The sequence below is a fragment of the Puntigrus tetrazona genome, chromosome 5, assembly GCF_018831695.1.
Source record: "Puntigrus tetrazona isolate hp1 chromosome 5, ASM1883169v1, whole genome shotgun sequence".
Taxonomy (NCBI): domain Eukaryota; kingdom Metazoa; phylum Chordata; class Actinopteri; order Cypriniformes; family Cyprinidae; genus Puntigrus; species Puntigrus tetrazona.
Genome location: NC_056703.1, coordinates 30,875,939 through 30,901,968, shown reverse-complemented (window position 1 = coordinate 30,901,968; position 26,030 = coordinate 30,875,939). Strand labels below are relative to the sequence as shown.

The window sequence follows — 26,030 nt, the reverse complement described above, 5'->3', positions numbered from 1 at the left end:
TATATATCTACATGTACACACACAAATAATTGTAAGAATTTGTATATGCATGTACATATTTTATATACATTTTGGTTATACACACAAAAACACAACCTTATCATTTCTGAATAGCACTAATAATTGTAGAGGAAAAGTTTAATATTCATAAAAAAAAAGTCACAAAAGATAAAAATAGGCACGATTGACTTTAAGTCTTTTGTTTTAGTTAAAGGTGAAATGTGACCTGGATTCTGATATGCTTGGATATATATATATATATATATATATATATATATATATATATATATATATATATATTTTTTTAACTGATGAATAGCTCAAAGTAAGACCACTGACAATTTTACAGAATTGTTTCTTTACATATTAACTGCGCTCCAGTCTGAATTAATCAGCTGAAGGTGTTTCCGGCGGAGTGTGTGAGCTGTACTGACCCTCCGGTGTGGAGCTCTCTTTGCGGCGGGCCGAGCTGGACGGGTTCAGGAGGCTGCTGGGATTGGGCTGGCGCTCCGGAGACTTCACGATGGCCGACATGAGGATCTGCTGACGGGCGGACGCTGGCGTGGACGGAGCCACGTGCTCCTGCGCTTTAAAATGAGCCGCTGAGAGGCAGAGAGAAGAGCTTCAACCACAGCAAACAACTTCACCACACACACTCGAGTGAACACAACGGCGTGTTTGTGTTCAGAACTAAACAAAAATGTCATTACTAAAATACTGATTTCTTGTTCGAAAACATAGAATGGAACGCACAGGATTGTGGGATATCAAATGCATCTTATGCTGCCTTGAAGATTCGATCAGAAGAAGGTACCTCCGGAGACAGGAAGTAAAGCAGAACTTGATGCCTTCCTGTTTTGGAATGTTTTTATCAACCGGGTTTCTTTCATCACCAGTTTTCGGACTCAGCCTATGATAAAACGGATAGCTCCGGTTCTTGATTCCGATTGGCTGAGCCAAGTTCTAAGCGTGTGTTGCTCGGCAACCACTTTGTCGGAACCGAAACCGTTTCTGAGGAGCCGCACTGTTCGGTAGAACAATGATGTTTTTATTAATATCATTACGCTTTATTTGCTCCGTTTTATTTCGTGAAACCTTGCCACACTTATGGAACAACTGCTTTATAAAAGCAATAATCCACATGAAGCTGTGGTTTACGGCCAATATATAACTTACGCTAGCTTCTCTATTATGTATGTATTCATATACAATTAACAAAAAGCCAAAAAGGCCTCTACGCTGTCAAAAGTAAATGTAATTTTAACTGTAAAAATACCACAAAAAATACTTAATAGGTTAACAGTTCTCGCACTATATACTAATCAGACATTTCATGTAATCTTACAGTAAAACGCTTTTAATTGCATAGGTTTTAGAAGTAAACAAATCAATGTATGATTTTTCATTTTAATTCAGTGTGTAATGTATTATAGTTTTATTATTTGGTCTTTATGTTGTTTATTGCATTATTTAAGTGTCATGTCTGTTACCGTGCGTCTTCCACATACATTATTATATATATATATATGTATTGTTTGTGGGTGAACTATCAGTGGAATGAACTCACCCTCCTCTCGTAGCGAGCGTAGTTCGATCCTCATCTTCTGCAGCGCCTCCTCCAGCTCCGAGCAGCGCGTCCGCTCCTTCTCCAGCGCCGCCTTCATGTCTCCGTACTGCAGAGGAACGGCGGGCTGAGACGAGACCGCAGCGGCGCCGTTAGCCGTGACGCCCACCTCCTCACGCCGGCGTCCGAAGATACCCTGAGACACACACACAGATCACATGACACACCGTTATCTCTGCTAGCTAGATTTCAGATTTTTGGTGTTTGATGTTAATTGCTTTTTTTTTTTTTTTACTATTTTTAAAAACATTTAAAATTCAATAAAAATTATTTATTCTTAATTATTTTATTATTATTATTATTATTATTTATATAATAATTATTATTTTTATTATTATTATTATTATTATTTTATTTTATTTTTTTAATCATTGAAAGTAACTTACCAGCTGCTTGTGATTAATGGATAAAGTTTGTTAGAAATCTCAGGAAGCACAGTAATTTCTGGCAAAAGATGTGTATCTTGAGTGCAAATGTTTTATTTAAATATATTTTTGAATGGTGACTGCATTCATTTGATCAAAAACACAGTAATATTGTGAAATACAGCTGCTTTGTATGTGCATGTCCAGGAATATTAAAAGAATAGTTCACCGTCCTAGGTGTATATGACTTTCTTTTTTTAAACAAACAAAAAATATACATCCTGCTCTTTCTGGCTCGGTGCTGGTGGATAGCTGCCATTATTTTGCCATTTATTGTCATATATATCCACAAATATTAAAAGTCTTTGGGGCTTATTACATGACCTTCGAAGCAGATCGATGGGTTTTTGTCAAAAATAAGTATTTCTAGTTTTATAATGTAAATAACTGACTTCTGGTTGTTTTCTGACCTATGACTCGACGCAGGATGCAGCTTTTGTCCTGTTTTTACACTATTTATCTTTTGCACCGTTTGCACTTTATGTATCTTATTTGTCCTGTACCGACCTCACGTACATAAAACGTGCTTTTAGACATTTTATTTGAAGTAAAGAGTCAAGAAGATACTATGCAAAAAATTACTGAAACGAGAAGCTCTTTATTTAACCCCAACATCCAGGAATTCCTGCTACGTTTAGCTAGTTGTAATAATAAGCTAGTTCTAGATTTAGAGGATCCCACAAACTCTCACCTTCTTCTTCTTGGTGGGCTGGTCCATCTTGGCCTGCAGGAAGTCGATGAGCTTGGTCTGCTGCGAGATGGTTCCCTCCATTTTCACTTTCTCATGCGAGTAGACGGCCTGAGGAGAGACCAGGAGGACGAGCATGAAGACAATGATGAGATTGAGTCATTAATAATAATAATAACCCTCAACAAACTCCAATTTATCTCTACAGAAGACCGTTCAGATGGGTTCTCATGCAGCGCTCCTGACGGTGCAATCCAGAGTTGTTACAGTTAACTAAAACTAAGCCACAACAATTCATTACTTCAAATGAAATTGAAAAACAATTATTCTACTCTATTTCATGTCAGCTAGTTGCCAAGGCAACAGCTCTCATTTCCATTTAGTTTAGCTGGCTTATTACTGACTGACTGAATAATTATTTGAGTTATTTTTCATTTAGTTAGCCTAGTATTAGTTTGCTTTGGTATAGAACTGTGACATTTCACAGGTGCTGTATCTGAAAATATCACTATGACGAAAATATCTTCTACAAGATTTAGATCAAATTGTCCATTCCCAATCATATTAGTAATCATGATTACGATATTGGCAAAGTAACCGTGATTGTTGCTATAATTAAGAAGGCCTGCTTCTGATCTAACCGATCTTGAGAGTTTGGGGACAGGCTATCTGTTTGATGAAACACAGGATGAATACACTTTTAAAAGGTACTGTATTTACCTTGGCGTAGTGGAATAATAAGAGTTGTTTCTGGAGAGTTTTTGCCCCTACCTAAGCCACATGCCTTTAATTAATGACATAATTGTCATTTTGGGATGAACTAACCCTTTAAATGCAAATATCCACCCTTTTCTTGATGTTAAAATTGCCACAGTTGTTTGTAAATTCAGTGGGTCTAGTTTCCAGTGTCATCTGAGTCAAGCTATTTTTAGCTGCACAAAACAGTTTTGCTGCTTGATATTGAAAATCGGCGTGTCTTACGTGATTTTAATGCATTATCTTAATGGTGAACAAACTTTGTAGAGCAAACGGTTTTACCTTTTACTGCATGCTGCTATTCTCCTTATTATTTACATTCAGAGTCTAATGAACCGGAAGCTTCACTCACAGGCTTACTTCCTCATTGAAGGAAAAGGTGGATCTGATACTATTTAAGTGCAAGTTCAGTTAAGTACGTGTGTGTGTGTGTGTGTGTGTGTGTCTGCGGACACCTGGATGTTCTCCAGCTGGTACTCGAGGTCGGTTCTCTCGGTCTTGAGCAGGTCAGTCTGGTCCAGAGCGTCCTGCAGTCCCTGTGTGAGTCTGAAGATGTGTGTCTTCTGCAGGTCCATCTGCTGCTGCAGCTTCCCTTGCTGACACACAAACACACAGATTCTTTCATCAGCTCAGGTATTAACACGAGTCTCCCGAGAGCGCTTCAGATTAACTCAGCAGAACATGTTTTTGTGTTTATATGTTTGTTTTCTCTGTAACCGTTTCAAGCAGGCAAATCTGTCAACGTGTATTTTGCAGTCATTCTGGTCTATTGACGTACAAACTCTTGTGTGTGCAGTGTTTGTGATGAGCAGATGGTCCGTCATTGTGTTCTGGGACGCATTCATGTTTACAGTGCAATCTAAAATGTGTTCACAGCTGTTAATAGCATGAGCGAACTGGGACTTAATACAAATTCTTGGAAGTTTAATCATGTTTTTTTAATTATAAAATATAAAATAAAATAAATATAAATTTTTAATTATATATATATATATATATATATATATATATATATATATATATATATATATATATATATATATATATATATAAAAAAAAAAATAACCATTTGCCAAGTCCATGGCAAAATAAACTTTAAAATGCTTTTAATATTTATCATATTCTTACCATGAATATCATAATAATATATATATACACACACACACACACACACACACACATTTTATTATAATAATTAAATATTAAAATGTAATATGTGTAATTCGAATTATAAAAATTATTAATAATAAATAAATATTAAATAAATAAAAAGTGTGTGTGTGTGTATGTATATATATATATGTGTTACAGAACAATTAGAGTCTGCTACACAAGTGTGTTTTTCACCTCTTCCATGAGTCTTTGTTTGAGTTCTCTCTCCGTCTCAAGTTTCTGCTGAAGGCTCCTTGCGTTCATCTCTAACATGGCATGTTTCTTCTCCAGGTCATTGAGCTAAACACAGCAGCACAGCACAATAAAGAGCACATAAACAGGGAGCCCGGCCCGTCTGAGAGAACAGAAGGTTTTGTTGTTCTTAGTGTTCATCTAATGCGTGTTCATGCGCTCCGCCGTGTTTAATTAATCTCCGTCAGCTGCAGCACTTAATCGCGGCTTGTTAAATTCCATATTGGCATGAATATTAATATCGCAGACGGAGGGCCGGAGCGCCACAGGACAAACTGCAGCGAGTGTGTTCGTGTAACTCACGGTATCAGACAGACTCTCTGCTTTCAGCCTCTGCTCCTTCAGAGCCTGCTGCAAAGCCACGATCTCGGCCTTGTGCTCGCGGACGGCCAGCTCCACCGCCTGCCGGGACTCGGTACTGCGCTGGTCCGCTCGCAACCTGAGGAGCAGGGTCGAGTCAAGACACAACACCGTCTACATGCACCACTCAACAGTCTGTAACCGTTCTGATGGATTTATTTGATCAAAAATGCTGTAAAAATTGTAGTTTTGCAATTGAATAATGTGAATATACAGTCCAAAATAAAACGCGACAAGAACCGTGTCAGAACAAAATCACCTTGATGATGTCAGGTAACTTTGAGAGGAAGGTTTAATGAGTAATGAATTTTGTCAGCCGTTACACTCAAGTAAACAGATCAATTTAGCTAAAAAGGTCTCATTAGCAGCACTTAAGCAAAACACGGTCAGGTCAAAGTGTCTAAATATTTTTGGATTTTTATCAGTAGTCTACTGTACAAAGAATTTTTGGCAGAATTTTTACTTCAATATGATTGCGATTAAATATCGAAATAATATTTATATCCCGCTATTATCGCATTGTTAGATTTTTATATCGTTTTTGTGATCAAAGCTGAATTTTCATCATCATTACTTCAGTCTTCAGAGTCACGTGATCTTCAGAAATCATAATAATATACAGATTTACTGTTCAAGAAATATTTCTGATTATTATTATGATTATTTGTGGAAACTGTGATGCATTTAATTTTTCGGGATTCACGGATTAATAAAAAGGTTTAAACGAACAGCACTCTTTGGTAACATTATAAACACCTTTTGATCAGTTTAACTCTACTGAAGCACAGCACCTGTTCTGCTTCTCGTTGTCCAGCAGTCTCTGCATGTCTCGGGTCCTGCGCTCCGCCTGGTTCTTCTCGTCCTCCAGAGCAGATCTCCAGTTCTCCCACTGTCTCTCCTTCTCCAGGAGCTCGTCGTTCAGACTCTCCAGCTCCACCACCTGCTCCTCCAGCATGCTGCACGTGGTCTTCAGAGTCTCGATGTTCTGCAGACACGAAAACACGGCTTCAATCCTCTCTCAGAGGGCTACAGACTGTTCCTTCGTGGCTTGCTCGGACATTTGTGACTTCAATCCGTAAGCTAAGAGAAGTGCTGGACGGGCTTTGAGCTCTCTGGACCGTCTCCTGAGTGGATTTAAAGTAGTGTGAGACGACCAGCGCACCTGTTTCTGGTTGTTGAGGTGCATCTCTCGGTCGGCCACCTCTCTGCGCAGACGGTCCACGTCCTGACTGAGCTGCAGCCTCTCCTCGCTCTCCACCGTCAGCTCGTCCAGCTGCTTGGACAGGTAGAAGTTCTGCCGGTTCAGCTCGGCGTTCTCCTGGGTCAGCTGGGTCAGCTGCTCCTCCAGGTCCGTGATCACCTGAGAACAAACTCCCCGTCATTCGTAATCAATGCACGCGAACGCTGATCATCCATCAGACGCTTCATCGCTCCATTCATCAGTCAGTCCACCACAAGCACTCCGTGGGAATATTTCAGGAAGACCGGAGCGAAACAGATGGAAAGATTCAGCTGAGCAATAGAATACAATGGTTTAAACCTAAATAGATGCAGAGTGTGTGTAGGAATATCACACATTTATAAACCCAGTGTCATAAAAGATAAAACAGATCATCAGAAATACAGTGCTATTTTAGACTTTTATCAAGAATATAAGAGTCACTATGAATGTAAATTAATTTTAAGTTAATCAAAGCAAAAAAATTTTAATCATATAACCAACATTTCTTCATACATGGGGCTACCAGAAAATTATAATATCAATTTAAGACCAAAGTTATTCATTACAATTCATTACATACCTTTCTATCGAAGTTATCTGACATTAAGACAGTAATATAACTCTGTCATATTTTATTACCATTTTAAACTATAGTTAATATAATCTGATAATGTGGAATTTTTTTTGTTTGATTTAATATGTTTTTTAAAGAAACATGTGTGTTCATAATGTATAATCACACACACACACAGACACAGACACACACACACACACACACACACACACACACACACACACACACACACAGACACACACACACACACACACACACACACACACACACACACACACACACACACACACACACACACACACACACACACACACACACACACACACACACACACACACAGACACACACACACACACAGACACACACACACACACACACACACACACACACACACAGACACACAGACACACAGACACACACAGACACAGACACACAGACACAGACACACAGACACACAGACACAGACACACACACACACACACACAGACACACACACACACACACACACACACACACACACACACAGACACACACAGACACACACAGACACACACAGACACACACACTCACAGACACACTCACAGACACACTCACAGACACACAGAGACACACACACAGACACAGACACACACACAGACACACACACACACACACACACACACACACACTCACAGACACACACTCACAGACACACACACGGCAGGTCTGTGATTAAAGTGTGTATTGATTGTGTTGTGTGTCACTCAGAAGAAGATAGCCACTCTTCAGATCTCTGCTTTCTTCGGCTCTTCTAATCGATCATTGATCCCATCCCTGAGGCTCCTCGAGCTAAACGCTATCGAGCACAGCACTGAAACCTTACAGTCTCAATCTCCAGGAGCTTTAGTCAGGACAGGACATCCTTCTTATGTAATTTAACTTAATGTGTATAGACTTTACAACATTTATCTACAATATAATAGTGGGTTTAATATCAAAATTGAAAGTCTAGCCTTAAAATCTCACTTTATATGCTTTGGTGAGTAGTAATAGTAATATCGTTAACACTTTAGTGTCCAATTCTCACTCTTAACTAGTTGGTTATCAGCATGAATATTAGTGGGATGCTGGCTGTTTATTACAACCTAAAAAGAAACACATATCAATGTCTTATTTAGCAAGACCTTTAAGTAACGTAGGAAAGTAGTTTTGGGTAGGATTAGGGATTTAGAATAAGAAGTATACCCTTCTATCATTCACTTGCTGAGGTTTAAATAGAATTTAGAAAGTAATTAGTAACAATTAAATACTTTTTTAGAGAGTACATTTGTACCGTAATCTAACCACACTGTTGAACATAACTAGTAATTAATTCGCTGTTTAGAGTAACTTACCCAACACTGGTCGAGAGTTAAATCAGGTAAAGAAAGTAAGAGTATGACAGTGCAGGGGATTGTGGGAAATCTTACCGAGCAGCTGTCTCTCAGAGCGTCGAACTTGCGTTGGATCTCATCTCTGTGGGCCTGCAGGAGACGGACAAACAAGATCTCAGGTGATGCTGTGTGTGTCACTCATTACTTAGACATTTGAGTCCAGTTTTCTCAAGTTCTTTTCACACTCTATACTCCCTAAACAAGCTGTTTTTGGTTCTTCGTTGCTATATATATATATATATATATATATATATATATATATATATATATATATATATATATATATATATATATATATATATATATATTATTTCTCAATGTGTATTTCGGTTTTAGTTATTTTAGCATTGTAAGTTGCACACACAAAAAGAGAGAAACGCTGCCATGGCAACAATGAAAACTATTGATGAAATTACTATCGCAATGAGTCACTGGAGCATGTATACTTTTTAATAAATATTTATAAATTAAACATCTTATTTGCTTATCTGCATGTCACGTGAGCCAGCCTTACTATTATTTTGGGTCACACTTTATTTTGATAGTCCACTTTGGACACTTTTAACTAACTACACGGCAACTAATTGTCATTCATTCACAACTACATGTCCACTAACTGTTAGGGGAGGGTTAGGGTCGGTATGTAGTATGTCGTGGACTAATACTCTAATGACGTGTAGCTACTGAAGTTCTTGTATGTGTGAGTGCGTCTCACTCTCAGCGCAGTGATCTCCTCCTCGGCTCCGGCCGTGGTCTCCTCCAGCTCAGTCTTGGCCTGCTGTAGCTGACTCTCGAGCGCGTGTCTCGCCGCCTGCAGGCTGCTGATCTGAGACTCTCTCTCCTGCAGCGAGAGCGTGAGCTCCGTCACCTGCCGCTTGATCTCCAGCTTCTGCTCCTCGTGCTCCAGACCCATCTGAGACACACGCAGAGTCCAGGAACGTCAGAAAATCACTTCCTGACTTCATTTAATGTTCCCTCCAGCTCAACTCAAGCTGACCACCTTCAAGAAGCAGCTAAAAACGCATCTCTCTACTCTTACTCTGTTTAAAACAAAACTTGGCCTTTTTAGACTTTCTATTTCTACATTTTCTACATTGTCTATTTCTTTTCTTTAGTTACACAATTAATAACAACAAAAAAAGGTCTATAGCTTGATCTATTCTTTTTCTACTCCATCTATCTCTTTTCTTTTTATTATATAACTTAAAAATTCCTTGCCATATGTAGTTTTAGCTTTGCTTGCCTCCATTGTCCTATTCTTTAAGTTGCTTTGGATAAAAGAGCCGGCTGTAAGTCTAATGGGTTTATTTTAACCGGTCTGAGGAAAGTTGTGGGTAACGGTGCTTTGTTTTTGGAACAAAATTGTCCCTAACCTTAGCTGTATTCCACCTCAGTAATACAGTATGACCACAAGAAGTACACGATGCTTATTTTTTTGATGCTAGTACAGAGTGGTTAAGGCCATCTAATATGCACGCTCTCACCTCTCGGAGTCTGGTCTCCAGCTCCAGGATACGGCTCTTTCTGCTCTGCTCCTGCTGGCTCATCTTCTCCAGATGTTCCTCCAGCTTGGCGTTCTGAGCTTCCAGTTTCCCCGCCTGCGACTCCAGATAAAACTTCTGCTGCCTCAGCTCCGAGATCATCTCCTCCTGAGCTTTCCTGAGAAAAACACCGAGGTTTGAACGTCACGGCTCCTCGTTTCTCAGACTTTCCAGTGTTTGATGCCTCGGAGTGAATTAGATTTCTCCTACAGTAAACTCATTTCGGAAGCATCCTGAGAGCCGCTGCTGCATCTCCCGGTCGGCGTTTCTCGAAACCACTAAATTGTTTGTGTTGGGTTAAATCGCAATCATTCCTATTCCTCGGTCCCCTGTTAAATCTAAAACACTTGATTTAGAAGTAGACCAATGCAGCAGAGATGCTCACATCGAACATTTAAAGGCCTCCCCAGATTGTCGTTTGCAGATCTACAGTAACAAGTATTTAAATATCTTCAGGATTGACCTCTATTTGTTCTAATATGGCCTAAACCTACACTCTGAAACTCATACATCAACATAACGGTCTGTTCTGGAAGTAAAAATCCATTCATTTGCTCAATAAAGGAGCTATTTGACTATTTATTGCAAGTATACTTCAGATACGCTATACGTGTTACTTTTAACAATTGTAAACTTCTACATACGCCATAAAAACAAACAAAAACATTTCTGCCATTGCTCTCCAAGAACATAATTCAATTCTGCATTTTTAAGCACAATCGCAGGACTATTAAAATGCTATATTCATTGTTTACTGTTCACTGTTTAACCAAAAGAGTTTGTTAAGAACAGATCACTGAATCAGATTATTTTGTATCAAAGCTCTATTTAGAGCGAGTTGTCTTGGTGAAATAGAGCAAAAACAACTTGCAATATTAGAAAACCAATATTAAACGGATGTCACTGCAGTCACGCTGGTTTTTGTGAAGAACACCACTCTTGCTCACGTGATGTTTAATTATTATATTACATATAATAAATGAGACGATAGGCATTTTTGCCTCCATATAGAGATTAGTCTAACTCAATTCATTAACCCTGGTTTCACAAACAAGACCAGAGACTAAATTGCAAGACCGAACTCTTTCACCGATTGATCTTAAAACATGCCAACGAGTTTGTTTCGCTTTTCTAAGGCACTTTTATGACGTCGATGTCCTATCTGAACTACGGCCCAATCCTGGCTTAGTCAAACCAGACTTAAGTCGATCAAGTGAATCTCAACTCATTTATGTAATCAGTCACGTGTTTTTCTACCAAACGCCCACCAGGTCTTCACCAGAGAGACTTTTGCAGGTGGAGTGAATAATTCTGCTGGAAATGCTGTTCTGGACGTTCCTCACGTTTTAGACTCTTACATGTTTTTCTGGGTGTAGATGCTGCTGTTGGCTGCCAGTTTATTGGCCTCGGAGAGCTCGGCGATGCGCTGCTCCAGACTCTTCATCTTGTTGTCCATAGCGTTGATGGTCTGTAGAGAAAAAACAAACAAAAACGCATTAAGATGCGGATTTAATTTCACACACAGTGAATGTTAGTGGAGCGTCGGTGAAGAGGCGATTTGTTGCTGCTAGTGTTGCAAATTACAAACTTGACTTTTAATAACAGGACGTCATAGGAGCTGAGCTTCAATAAAAACTCAAATTAAATCAGAATATCTTTATGGATGCCAGTGATGAAATCTTCATAACGCAGAGTTTTTAATTAGCTAGCTTGAGCTACACCGGTGTTACTTGAGCACGCAGATGTCGAAGATGAATCATAATAAACGACCCTGTGATCAAACACAAACACTGATCATCGGGGCGGTAATCTAACCAGATAAAGTCTAACTGGTTAACTGGATCAAGGGCTAAAAGGCTGGAAAACGAATCTCGCAAAACTTTCTCATGTCTAATTTTACCACAAAATCAAATAATGAAAAATTATGAATATTTTGTTATCATAATAATAGAAAATACGACAACAAATCTCATTCTTAATCACTAAAAAAAAATCTATTATCTTTTTTCTTCACTATGTGTCTGGTAACGTTTCATTGCTATAAGGTGTAAAACTTACAAAAAAATATTTATATTAAATATTAAAATGAGATTAATCAACATGTCAAACATCACACAATTAATAATACATATTTTTCAATAACTGACTGGAAAATAATGTCATATGTACAAATATAGCAACATCATTTATTTTATTGTCATGTTTTATGCAAACTATAATTTCTTGTTTTTTTATCTTTTGCTTTCCAGGCGAAATGTTCCATATCATACATAAAAATATAAACCCATTAAACAACTATAATGTTCGACTGGGATTCGATTCTAAAAACCTGCTGGATTAACTAGTCAGAGTGTCACACACACACACACACACACACACACACTTGTGAGCAAACAGTCTGTCAGGGGTCAGAGTTTGATGTGAGATGAAGACGAGACACTCACAGCTTTCTGTTCACTGATGAGTTTGCATTTCTCACGCGCCTCTTCCTCGTGCTGAGCTCGTTTCTGCTCCAGACACTCTTTATCAGCCAGATCTGCCTTCATCTGAGCCTCCAGAACCTGCAGCGCGCACACACACACACACACACACACACACACAGACACACACACACACAGACACACAGACACACAGACACGCACAGGCACACACGCACAAACAGACGCACACACACACGCACACACAGACACACACACACAGACGCACACACAGACACACACACACAGACGCACACACACAGACGCACACACACAGACGCGCACACACAGACACACACACACACACACACACACACACACAGACACACACACACAGACACACACACACAGACACACACACACAGACACACACACACAGGCACACACGCACAAACAGACACACACACACACACACACACACACACACACAGACACACACACACACACACACACACACACACACACACACACACAGACACACACACACACGCACAGGCACACACACACAAACAGACGCACACACAGACGCACACACAGACGCACACACAGACACACACACACAGACACACACAGACACACACACACACACACACAGACACACACAGACACACACAAACACGTAACAGATCAGCAGTTTGGTATAGTATGACGGAAAATACTTGTTGCTAGCACAATCTAACTAGCAGCCCATCAACCGTTTTATTGATTAAAATAAGAAGTGGATTGTTTTTGAATAACTGCTTTAACCCAGCAAAAAAACAATATACTACAAGTATGTACTTAATAAGAATATCCTGCAATTGATGAGTTTAATTGCGAAAACAGATAACTCTGTGTTAGTTATTTGTATTTGTTTTGTTATTTTGATTATGTAAAAATAACCAAAAAAATGCAGTTTGATGAACTGGAATGCACAGCGAAAAAAAAACATGATTTTTGAAATTAGTTTAAAGCTACATAGTCCTAAGTGATATGTCCATAAATATGTTAATGGATTAGAAGTATACTTAGTATGTAATAAATGTATTTTCATTACTGATGTGTCTACAGTGTAGTGATTTCCACACATCTTGATGAGAGTTTTTGTTCAACTCTACCTTGATTTTGTCCTCGTAGAGTCGCTCTTTCTGGACCAGGTGGGCTTCCATCCTCTGCGCTGTAGCCTGAGTGTCCCTCAAGTTCTCCTCAAGCTCCTGCACGCACACACACACACACACACACACACACACACACACACACACACACACACACACACACACACACACACACACACACACAAACACACACACACACACCGTCAGGTAACAGGTAGATCCAAACAGCCTCCAGCAGTAAAATCCCATCACTAGGTGAAATGAAGAAGTGAACTTGCTTTGAGAAGTGTGTATTCCTCGCTGAGAGGCGCAGAGGTGTGTTTGTGTGGCAGCAGATGGGACATCCTGCGTTCGTGCGTGTGTGTGTGTGTTTGTTCTGTCATATGCTAATCTGTAGGAATCTGAGAAGACAGACGCACGAGGATGACGGTGCAAAGACAGACGTGAAGAGAGACCTGTGTGTGTGTGTGTGTGGGTTACATGTCAGCTGGTTAAGGAGGCGTGTTAGTGGTTTAATCTTTGCTAGTCTGATCCGTCTCTCTCACCAGTATCTTCTCAGCCATCTGTTGGATCTGTTGGGATTTGGTCTGGATGTCATCCTTCAGTTTATTCTCTCGACGCTCCACCATCTCCAGACGCTTCACTTGGTTTTCCAAAGTCTTTCTGCCCTCCTGAACGCAAGAGCGATTTAACAACTATTACACATCCGTTCCTCCTTCAGGAATCACACCAAACCTGTCAAGAACCTTCAAGTTCACATAACACATCAGAATTATAAAGGAAGAAATCACATTTGCATATTTAAAAAAAGGATGTTTGCATCGTGACATTTTCATTTCGATCTAGCACGTTAAAAACGCAAATTCTCGAACAGAGTAAAAGAAGCACTTGCTTTACTAAATGCACTCCTGTTTAAAAGTTTGTTCATCTTTTTATTAATCAAGGACACATTAAATAAAAAATCTGCATATTGGAATGATTTCTAAAGGATCGTGTGACGCTGAAGACTGGAGTAATGATGCTGAAAATACAGCTGCTCTTCACAATTTTTATAATAATAATAATATAATAATTATAATTTTATAATAATAATAATAATAATAATTGAAAATTGATTAAATAAGGTATGGGCAGAACAGACTTCTTCCAAAATCAACTTTTAAACACTACACTGTACTTATTTAAACAAAAAATATATACAGCATTTTTTCATATATTACCATAAAAATATATCATTACTATTAATGAGAATCACGATTATGATTAAAATCACGATAAAAACATTGTCAATGCAAATTGTCATGCAAAAAGAAAATCTTCTTGCTCCTAAAATCTTTTTTAACTTTCTTTATGCAACTTATTTTTGGGCCCTTTTTAATAACGGTGTGAAAATGATCCAGCGATAAATAATTATTTCAATCAGGCTGCTTAGTTATTTGATAGTTTTCAGAAATCAGCTGATAATTGTGTGTGTGTGTGTGTGTGCGTGTGTGTGTGTGTGCGTGTATGTGTCTGTGTGTGTGTGCATGCATGCGTGTGTGTGTGTGTGTGCGTGCGTGTGTGTGTGTGTGCGTGCGTGCATGTGTGTGTGTGTGTGCATGCGTGTGTGTGTCTGTGTGTGTGTGTGTGTGTGTGTGTGTGTGTGTGTGTGTGTCTGTGTGTGTGTGTGTGTGTGTGTGTGTGTGCATGCGTGCGTGCGCATGTGTGTGTGTGTGTGTGTGTGTGTGGGATGATCATCACCACCTCAGTCTCTCGCAGGCGTCTGCGCAGCGTGTCGCTGGGGTCAGACTTGTTGCGCAGGCGCTCCAGCTCTCGCTCCAGACGCTCTTTGGCCTGACGGATGTTCTGCAGCAGCTCCGTGGCTTCTGTGCTCGCCTTCACCGCCTGCAGGGTCAAAGGTCAAACGCACACAGAGCTCATTACAGGAACTCATAACTAGACACACTGCCCACGTAACGCTTAGTTTCGGGGTCAAAAAGTCAATCTGCGATGTCTTTCCAAAAGGTAAGAATCAAATTCCGCTCCGATGCGCTGAGAAGAACGAGGATGAGCATTAATCAAGCTACTGTTACTGTTATGGTGGATTGCACAATGCAGCTGAACACACTGCAATGCATTGCACGCCTGTAGCAAGTTAACAAGCAGCAGAATTAAACTCGGCACCTTGGAGAGTTTATCCTGCAGCTCCTGGATCTTCAGCTGCTGCTCGGCGTTCGTCTGAACACAGAAGATCGTAAAAGTCACTCATTTCACACATTAGCAGACGAGGGTGTAATTAGAGGAAATTAACATGTGTTTAGCACCTGGACAAAATGATCACGGTGTAGTTGAACTCAAACTAGTGATGCACCGTTTAATACTGATTATATCCGTATTGACCAACACTTGTTTATCTACCAGCTGCATGCTAGCTGATACGGAAAACTAAAAGTAATAAATGTTGATTTTAATTTTGTACATTTATATTTTAGTGCTTTCTACCAATTATAGACAACAGAAGCAAACTAAATCAAGCTGTGACGAGTTTCAGCTAGCCTAACGCCATACACAAAGGTTTTGTATTTTAAAGAAAACAAGTAGATAGAATATAGATATTTTTTTTTTACAACAATAATTCTGGTTCCACTGAAAACAGAGCCCCTAAAAAGATAGTCTGAAGTCATCTTGATGATTAAAAAAAATTTAAATTAAATAAAATTAAATTACATAGTAGAATATCGCATTAAAAAAGTTATTTGGTCAGCCATCCTGTTATTTGTGATCCACTCTCTGTCTATAAAACATACAGCTCTCAAAAAACAAGAAGAGTATTTGTTTTTACAAATATGTGGAAACTATGAATAGCAAATGTAAATATTCAGTAAAACATGGTGCTTGAGCATGTAGCTTTAATAGATGAGCTTATCATCGCATTTTATAAAAACATTTATTCATGAAGAAGTGTCCTCTCAAAATGAAACTACTTGACTGGAGAGAGATTTCACAGCATGAAGAGCGTGAGCATGAGTCTCATTGAGGACGCACACACACACGCATGCACACACACACACACACGTACAGACGCACGCACAGACGCACACTCACTCACTCTCACACACACGCACACAGACACACACGCACACAGACACACACACATACTCACTCTCTCTCTCACACACACACACACACACACACACACACGCGCACACACTCACTCTCTCTCTCACACACACACACACACACACACACACACACACACACACACACACACGCACAGACACGCACAGACACGCACAGACACACACGCACACACGCACACAAACTGATGTGACTGAGCAAATCAAAAAAGGATTTAAACTCGCTCTGGAAATTTCCATAGACTCTTTTAGATGACATTCAGTTTCTGCAGACATCCCTGATGTTCCACAGCTGGACTGCGCTGGTTATTAATATTAATGGTGATGATAAAGCACCTGTATGATCTGACTGAGATGGTCTCGTGGGTCTATTTGAGCTCTCGGTCAGAGATAAAGGATCCTGTCCGTCCCAGATGACATTCAGTTTCTGCAGACGGATTAATGATGTTCCACAGCTGGACTGCGCTGGTTATTAATATTAATGGTGAGGGACACAAACAGATTTCAGATGAATTTCTGTCATTGTGTGTTCGACTGATCTGTACCTTCTCGAGTTTAGAGAGCAGCTCCTCCACCTCCGCTTTGCCCTGCTCCTTCGCCTGAACACAAGACAAATAGAAAATCACACACAAACGACACATATATACATATATATATCCGACACATCTATATATATATATATATATATATATATATATATATATATATATATATATATATATATATATATATATATATATATATATATATATATATATATATATATATATATATATCAATTTAAAATAAATACAATATCTGATCTAATTATGATATAGAGAAGGATAGAAGATAAATAATTTAATTTATATACAAAATATAATTATAAATTATTTGTTTACATAAAATGTACATATAGACACATTTTTATATTTTGCATATATGAAATTGTAATATATACAAAAATATTCTATTATATAATAATATACATTACACAACATGTTACATTACATAACACAGGGGTGATTAAAATAAGGCAATTTAATATATTTAATTAGCAGTTATTACTACTTAAAGATTAAATAATGCAAATTAATACTACATACAAAAGTTCATTAGTTAACTTGAAAAAATGAACAGTACCTCTACAGCATTTATTAATCTTAATGATAATTTCAGCATTTACTAATGCATTACTAAAAACACAAGTTTAGTTTGTTAACATTAGTTAATGCACTGTGAAGAAACATGAATAAACACAATAACAAAGATTAATAAGAGTGTAATAAATGTAGTGTTCATTGTTTGTTCATGTTAACCAATACATTAACTGATGTTAACAAGGGATACCATTTTGTGTTAATTATACATACAGTATATTTAAAAAAAATTATTAAGCATTCGACTGGCTGTGTAGAGGTTCTGGTCAGTGACTGCACACACACAGACACAGACACAGACACAGACACAGACACAGACACACACTCAGACACTCAGACACTCAGAGACACAGACACTCAGACACACACACACACACACACACACACACACACACACACACACAGACAGACACAGACAGACACACACACACAGACAGACACACACACAGACACACACACACAGACACACACACACACACACACCTTCTGGATCCTCTGCTGGTACTCGGCTGCTTTCCTCTTGAGCTCTTCGCTGGTCTGCCGTGACTCTCTCAGCTCGGTCTCGTAGAGGTCACTGCGGCGGCGGGCGGCAGACAGGTCCTCCTCCAGCTGCCTGATGGTCACCTGCATCTCCTCCAGCTGAGCGTGATACTCCTGGACACAAAACTCTGCTCAGTGACTACAATTACAACCATAGCACTGTCCACCAAACAGAAACATCACAAATACAGTGTACTACATGGCTTATTAGTGGTGCTCACATTTTAATATTACTCATACACTATTAACTTCTAATTAAGTCATTAATTACCTTTTATTTATTTTTTAACTGGGTTAAATTTGTTTACTTTTCAGTATTCTTTTTATTTCATTGATTAATATTATAATTATTATTATATTATTGTTACATTATTATTCTTTTAAATTCCAGTTACTTGCCAACATTTCTATTTGTTCTTATTCTATTGTTATCTTCGATTATAACATACATTTTAATTATAATTAACTATATAATATTTATATTTAAGTTTTTCACCTTACATTTCTATGAACTACAGTTTAATTTAAACGTTTTATAATTTTTTTTTTTATTATGTTAAGCAACAATAACAACCCTGGTTATTTTCTAATTATTTATATATTATTTATATTATTAAAATCATGGATCAGCTTTTTTAAAATACTTTTATTAGATTCAACTTGTTTCAGTAATTTTATATATATATATATATATATATATATATATATATATATATATATATATATATATATATATATATATATATTATTTTTTACAATTTAAAAAAGTATTCTTTGTATTTTACATTTTATTTCTGCTTTATTTCACGTAACACAACGTTTAATATTTTTAACACGTAAAAAGAGTTTTTTGATAGTTATGGGTAAGAATAATAACCCTGGTTCTGAGCGGCTCCAGACTGTGTTCCTGTGAAACGACCCGCTCACAGCCACCGGCCGGGTTAATGAGGGTTTCAGCGAGCAAGATGCATTAAAGAATTAAACGAGCGGCTTCAGAGAGAGACTGAAATATAATGTGAATGATTACAGGCTGAGATTCTCCCTGAAGCCGGCGGGTCTCGCGGGGTTAATTGTGCTGAGTTTAGAGGTCTGAGAGAAGCTCTTCACATCATTTCAGTTCAACCGAAGACAGCATCTTATTCAGATCCAACGAGGAAACGTTTAAGAGACAAACGATGTTTCGGTTGCCAAATCACGGGATTGCTGGACATAGATGTTTGTTCAGAGCGATCACTCTCTGAAGGTCCATCATCCAGTCATTTACGGCAGCTGAAAGTGAACCGTAATGGAAAATATCACTATTAAACGACAAACTTCAGCGAGTGATTAAGTGTTTATGAAATATCACACAGTTAAAACACTAGAGCCAAGATAATGTGCTGAACAACGAAACTGTGGGTCAACATTGAAGCCTAAATGTAAGATTACTGTATTTGAATTGCAATTGGATTACACTGTTTTATCATAAACAAGCTAAAAAAAATCGAATTAGCATATTTCTCAGTCCTGCTGAAACGGTTAAGAAACATGTCACTAAAAGAGTCACAGTGTAGTTTATTATCAACTCATTTTATATAAGCTATTAATCTATTTGGTTTTGCATAAACATTTATTTAAATTGCATTTATTTAAATTCTGTGTGTGTGTGTGTGTGTGAGAGAGAGTGAGTGTGTGTGTGAGTGAGTGAGTGAGTCAGTGTGTATGTGTGTGTGAGAGAGTGTGTGTGAGAGCTTGTGTGTGTGTGTCAGTGAGTGAGTGAGAGTGTGAGTGTGTGTCTGTGTGTGTGAGTGTGTGTGAGTGTGTGTGTGTGTGTGTGAGTGTGTGTGTGTGTGTGTGTGTGTGTGTGTGTGAGTGTGTGTGTGTGTGTGTGTGTGTGTGTGTGTGTGTGTGTGTGTGTGTGTGTGTGTGTGTGTGTGTGTGTGTGTGTGTGTGTGTGAGTGAGTGAGTGAGTGTGTGTGTGTGTGTGTGTGTGTGTGTGTGTGTGTGTGTGTGTGTGTGTGTGTGTGTGTGTGTGTGTGTGAGTGTGTGTGTGTGTGAGTGAGTGTGTGTGTGTGTGAGTGAGTGTGTGTGTGTGTGAGTATGTGTGTGTGTGTGTGTGTGTGTGTGTGTGTGTGTGTGTGTGTGTGTGTGTGTGTGTGTGTGTGAGTGGTGAGAGTGTTAGTGTGTGTGTGTGTGTGTGTGTGTGTGTGTGTGTGTGTGAGATGGTCAGTGAAGGTGTGTGTGGTGATCTTCTGAGGTGTCAACCAGTAAGACACTTAATGTGTGTGTGTGTGTGAGTATGAGAGTGTGTCCAGCATGCTAATAAACACTGTGTACAAGGGACAGAGTTGTTAGCACAACTGTTTGGGGATTGAATCGGGCTGATATTGATCGGAGGAGATGGTCAGTGAAGGCTGTGTTGTGGATCAGATCTTCTGAGACGTCAACCAGTAAGACACTTAATCACTGGAACGTAACGAGAGCGAAACATCCAGCATGCTAATAAACACTCACATACAAAAGATCAATGTTAATCAGCACAACTGTTTGCAACATTGATCATAATCAGAAAAGTTTCTCAAGCGGTAAATCAGTATATTATTCTGATTTCTGAAGATCGAGCTATGGAAAACAATCAGGCTGCACACAACACAAGCCCCTCTCTTCATCTGACGGCTCAGTTCGCCACTTCTCTGTAAATCCTGACGGTTCTCACGTCTCAACATACTCAGGGTTTTAAAACGAGCTCCACACAGGTTTGCCAGCACAGGATTATCCACTAATTCTTGTGTCTAGTTCAGTGAGTGAAATATTATTCCCCATAATGCCTTGAGCTCATGTTCATGCACACAACTCAAACAGCATCATGTTTTCCCGGTGTATGTGCATCTAGTCCCGTTAACTGCGTTATATTAGTCAGAGCTCATCTCTACACAAGTCTTTAAATCGATTGAATGGATCTGTTAAATGCATTCAGCTTAAAGTGATCTGGAGAAATCACTGCCTCGGCAATGGATGTGAATGGGTGCCGTCAGAATGAGAGTCCAAACTGTTGATAAAAACATCACAATAATCCGCAGAGCTCCAGTCCAGCAGTGAACAGACAAAAGCTGAAACAAATCTGGACAAATCTCTAAACAAATATACGGCTAGATTTTGATGCGAGAGACAACTGGAGGAAACATTATGGAACATGGACTCGGGTTTTAGTTTAAAAAGCCTTCACTTCCGTTGCTGAGGCAGTGATGGAATCACATTTTTCTACAAATATGATGTTAAATGACTTGAGGCTGAGCACATTTACAGCAATATTTTATTGCTGGGTGAACTATTCTCTAATAACCTAATTGTTTACTAGTTTTCTAATATAATCTGTCTTCATGGGACAGCAGAGTGTCCGATGGATGCCCACTTCAGAATCTCTCAAATTCTCATCTGCTTGGTTTTCGTTCATGCCTTTAAACCGAAAACCTTGTTAAACCCCTCTGGAGATACAGTAACAAATGAAAACCATACTTTTAACGCCCGGAGTTCATGCACTCTGAAGTCTCGAAAAACACAGAAAGGCGATGAAGAGTAAGATGCTGGCGATTCATATTAGTATTACACTTAAAATTACCCTGCATTGTAATCTTGTGCAATGACCCATAGATAATAAACAATTACAGCTGTTTCTATGGAAACCAAACGAGTTTCTCCTGTTCTCGTCTCTCACAGAAGACACTTACAGACTCATTCTCCTCTTAAAAGACATCGTCACAGCAGCTTTAAGTGATGATCTTCAGCTGACGTGAATACAGTTTACAGATTAGTGATGTAACAACTATCAAACAATGTACGGTACATGTTCTGATCTTTTAGTGGTGGTTAATGGCCTACTTAGAATAATACAGTGATTGATGGCGTAAAATCATGGGTGTGTTTTAAAAAAATAATAATAATAATTTATACTAATTCATTCATTGTGTAATACATTACATTTTTAAAATAAATCATGAGCTCTAAAAGGATTTTCAGAATTTGTACAACTGCATCTTGTACAAATAAAAAAAAGAATAAAAAAAAAATGAGTGAAAATGCAGTGATTAAAATTAAATTAATTATTAAACTAATTTATCGGTAAAAAATAAACAAATTTATTGGTAGTCATTTTCAAATCTTCTGTGTACTGTCATTATAAAATAACCTTAATATTACTGATCAAATTTAACAAATAAGATCTTGTTAAAAAACTAACCAAAATGAAGAAATTATTAAATATCGGTATCGGCTATTGGCCAAAATTATTATCGGAGAGATCAGATCCCTATTTAGGACTATGTTTATTTGGCAGAAATCAAACGAACCATGTCAATCACATCCTACTAAAGCCGAATTAAAAAGATCGTAATGGTTTGTACGTAACCAGAGACTGGTTAATAAAACAGCGCAGTAGTCAGTGTGTTTGTGTTCGTCTCAGTCACCGACAGGACATTACGCTAACAAACGACTACACGCAGAAAGGAAAACACCAATAAACCTGCGAGCCGAGAAAAAGCAACATGGTTTGCTAGTGAAGGAACTCAATGATGCGTGATGATTAGCGATTAGCCTGCGTTTAGACGAGTCTCCTCAGACCGGCCTCAATTACGGAGTTCAGTTCTGCGAATGAATGGCTAATAAAGTCGAGCTAATGAAGGAGCTGGAGGACACCATCGGACGGACCACTGATACGGGTTCACAGACACGTGCTTATTCAATATCAATTACTTGGAACTATAGTAACTATAGTTTTCACCAAAATATCGGTTTCGTATATGTTTTTGATACACTACTGTTTAATACTTTGGGGCAAGATTAAAAAAATATAGTAATATATATAATTATAGTAAGGATGCAAAAATTCTAAAGTGACAAAAAATACATTTATAATGTTACAATTTAAAAAAATATATATATAGTTTAATGCAGGTAATGCTTTGGCCCCGCCCCCCAGACATGTAGATCATCTCCATAAATGCAGTTATGTCCTAAAATTCAAGAAATTTGGAAAAAATGCCCCTGTATGTGTTTCTGTGTCATATCATATAAGCAGGGAGAGAAGTATTACACGAGTGCTTAGTTTTTCCAGAATATCACCAATTTAAATCCTCTTCTGTTAACAAGAATTAGAAATATAGAAACTATATTTTAAACATGATTTACGCTCAATTTTGCAGAGAACATATTACCTTTAAAGCCACGAAAGAGTTGTTGCTCGGAGCGTTGTTTAGTTTCGTAAAAACCAGCGCTTTGAGTGAATCGTGTGAACCAACCATTCTAAGTAAAAACTATTTACTTCAAATTCTAAACGAATCAGTCATTTGAATGAATCAAATGAAGATATGCCTTTTCATTTAACACAAAAACCACTTATGTTAGTATTTTCGAAGTCAAAATTTGAATCGACTGACAGTCCTAATTAAAATGTTCCTCAGAGTCACGGTGTGGTGAAGTGTGGACGTTCACCTGCTCCTTGATCTCCTGGAGTTTGTTGCTCTGTTCTCTAATGTCATGGAGGAGCTGGAGAGCTTTATCATCTTCCTGTGACACTTCAACACGAGCCTGCTCCAGACTGCGCTTCAAACTCTAAACACACACACACACACACACACACACGTCTGTTACGTTGAGATGCAGCAGAGTGTGGAACGCAAGGTCAGAACAAAAAGTGCCTGGAGTGTTTTTATCAGCGGGTGTATTTGCATTGAAGACAGAACATCAAGAGCGCAGATATGAAATCCAGTCAGTTGTGCTGTTTTAGATATAAGACGCTAGATACGTCGATCAGAGAGTGTGTACTGATAAAGTCCTGCTGTCAGAGGGAAAGCACACACTCCCGGGGATGAGAGCTAAACAACTAGCAGCTAGCCAAGAGACAACAGATTCAAAGTAGCTTTTAATGACTTAATTTTGAGCCGTTTTAAAGAAAAAGAGCATATGTTTATAGTCACAAATATACTAAAATCACAGGTTTACAATGCTAAGGCAACAATAGTGAACAATCTGTGACCATGTTAATAAGAGGTGGGAATAATGAGGAATTTCTTTCTTTCCAATAATTTTAGAGCCTCTCATCTATAACGTCTCGTTGTCGGTTAGAAGTAATGGCTCTTGGTTTATTTTTAGATGCATATGATCAAAAGCAATGCTCCGTGGTTCACTGCGAGTTCATCCACAGCGATATGAAAGTCGTTTGGCTTCAACACTTTTAAAAGAGCAGACCTTGCTCCCCACACACAACTTCTATATTATTGCAGGAGATGTTTTCCCCACATCATAATGATTTGAATGCAATAGCAAATGCTGTCATGTTATCTTGCGTGCAGATGTTCGGGATGCAATCATGTGAGAACTGAAAAAACTCTTTAGGATCAAGCATTTATATTCTGTAAAGTGTTTCCCTTGTTGTTTGTGTGCAGGTTTTCTTAAATATCTGCAACCGCCTTTCGTTCACGTGACATCAAATTAATGCGTTCCCCCCAAACTTTAGTACAGCTAAACCAAAGCTTTATCCTTAAAGGTTTTATCTAATATTCAAGTTAATAACTTCAGACCGATTGTGTAGTGTTGATGATCAAGAAGATCCACAGAAATATAGTAATTGATGTTTTAGGAAACGTATGACTGAGCTCTAAACAACAGTTAACCATCTTTCTTATGGAGGACCAAACCTGCACAAAGATCGAATAAATGTAATAAATAGAAAAGTAAAATAATATATACAATTGGCTTTTAAATTCAAAAAAAATTTTTTTTTACTTTTTTCCTTTTTAATAATTTGTTTGTGTTTTTTTTTTTAATGTGGAGATAAATGACTGTGAATAAATAGATAAAGACTTAAATATAATAAGTAAAATAAATGCATGATTGAACCAAAAGAAAATCACAAATAAAAACAGAACTAAACTAATGAAATGTGTTTGTTTATAATTATTTCTTTATTTATTTTTGTAATTTAATTTTTGATTTCTGCCAGTTTTGACCTCCATAGTTTTTTTCCCCCCATCTGATATTTATTTCTTTTAAATCGATGCACCTCTAATTTCTTGGCCTTTGTGCCAAAGTATCCTAGCGTGGACCGGTTGTCTCTGTAAACGGAGTGTATTATGATGAAGGAATGAGAATCCGGGCTTCACTCACGCTGCATTCGGTGATGTAGGTGGCAAGGTCCTGCTCCAGGATGCTCCTCTGGGTCTCGGAGGCTTTGAGCTCCACGTCCTTCTGCTGGAGGACGGACTCCAGGTCAGTCATCTTACGCTGAAACCGTGAGATCTCCTGCTCCATCTGAGCGGCCACAAACACAAGCACCAGGTCTGAATGCATTTTCCAGCTGAATGCATTTGACAACGCCAAAACAACCGTGACATCACACACACACCGGCCAGTGAGGAGACCGAGAGAGGCCTGCAGTCATGAAGCGATCGCCTATTCTTTACTACTAGCTACAGCACCAAATAAACATCGGAAGTGGTTCAAAGAAAGAGAAAGCAGTGTTTGTAAGCACAGGGCTGCCTTGTGTACAGTGTTACCGGAAAAAAACAATCATGACAGCAGCGCTGGCAGAGAATGAAGTTGCATACATGCCACTACAAATGGGGAAATACTGCATTTAATCGATCAATCAGAGTTTCAACCACAGAAAGATGTCAATTAAGCAG

At 38.4% G+C, this 26,030-nt stretch overlaps 1 protein-coding gene across 3 annotated transcripts in view; it reads right to left on the bottom strand.

The window, feature by feature from the left end:
• Positions 1 to 26,030, bottom strand: part of cita (citron rho-interacting serine/threonine kinase a) — a 58,131-nt gene that overhangs the window by 9,117 nt on the left and 22,984 nt on the right. For 2 of the 3 annotated variants that reach the window (XM_043238234.1, XM_043238235.1), the window contains exons 12-32: positions 25,513 to 25,656; positions 23,839 to 23,958; positions 18,316 to 18,486; positions 17,239 to 17,292; positions 15,741 to 15,794; positions 15,318 to 15,461; positions 14,123 to 14,248; positions 13,581 to 13,676; positions 12,451 to 12,567; positions 11,365 to 11,474; positions 9,950 to 10,124; positions 9,181 to 9,378; positions 8,502 to 8,555; positions 6,420 to 6,617; positions 6,049 to 6,242; positions 5,201 to 5,336; positions 4,841 to 4,945; positions 3,949 to 4,089; positions 2,741 to 2,848; positions 1,568 to 1,760; positions 435 to 602 (exon numbers count right to left, since the gene is read on the bottom strand). In XM_043238234.1, the coding sequence (XP_043094169.1) occupies positions 435 to 602; positions 1,568 to 1,760; positions 2,741 to 2,848; positions 3,949 to 4,089; positions 4,841 to 4,945; positions 5,201 to 5,336; positions 6,049 to 6,242; positions 6,420 to 6,617; positions 8,502 to 8,555; positions 9,181 to 9,378; positions 9,950 to 10,124; positions 11,365 to 11,474; positions 12,451 to 12,567; positions 13,581 to 13,676; positions 14,123 to 14,248; positions 15,318 to 15,461; positions 15,741 to 15,794; positions 17,239 to 17,292; positions 18,316 to 18,486; positions 23,839 to 23,958; positions 25,513 to 25,656 (2,806 nt within the window). The remainder of the gene's footprint in view (positions 1 to 434; positions 603 to 1,567; positions 1,761 to 2,740; positions 2,849 to 3,948; positions 4,090 to 4,840; positions 4,946 to 5,200; positions 5,337 to 6,048; positions 6,243 to 6,419; positions 6,618 to 8,501; positions 8,556 to 9,180; positions 9,379 to 9,949; positions 10,125 to 11,364; positions 11,475 to 12,450; positions 12,568 to 13,580; positions 13,677 to 14,122; positions 14,249 to 15,317; positions 15,462 to 15,740; positions 15,795 to 17,238; positions 17,293 to 18,315; positions 18,487 to 23,838; positions 23,959 to 25,512; positions 25,657 to 26,030) is intronic. The other variant, XM_043238237.1, reaches the window with a different exon arrangement.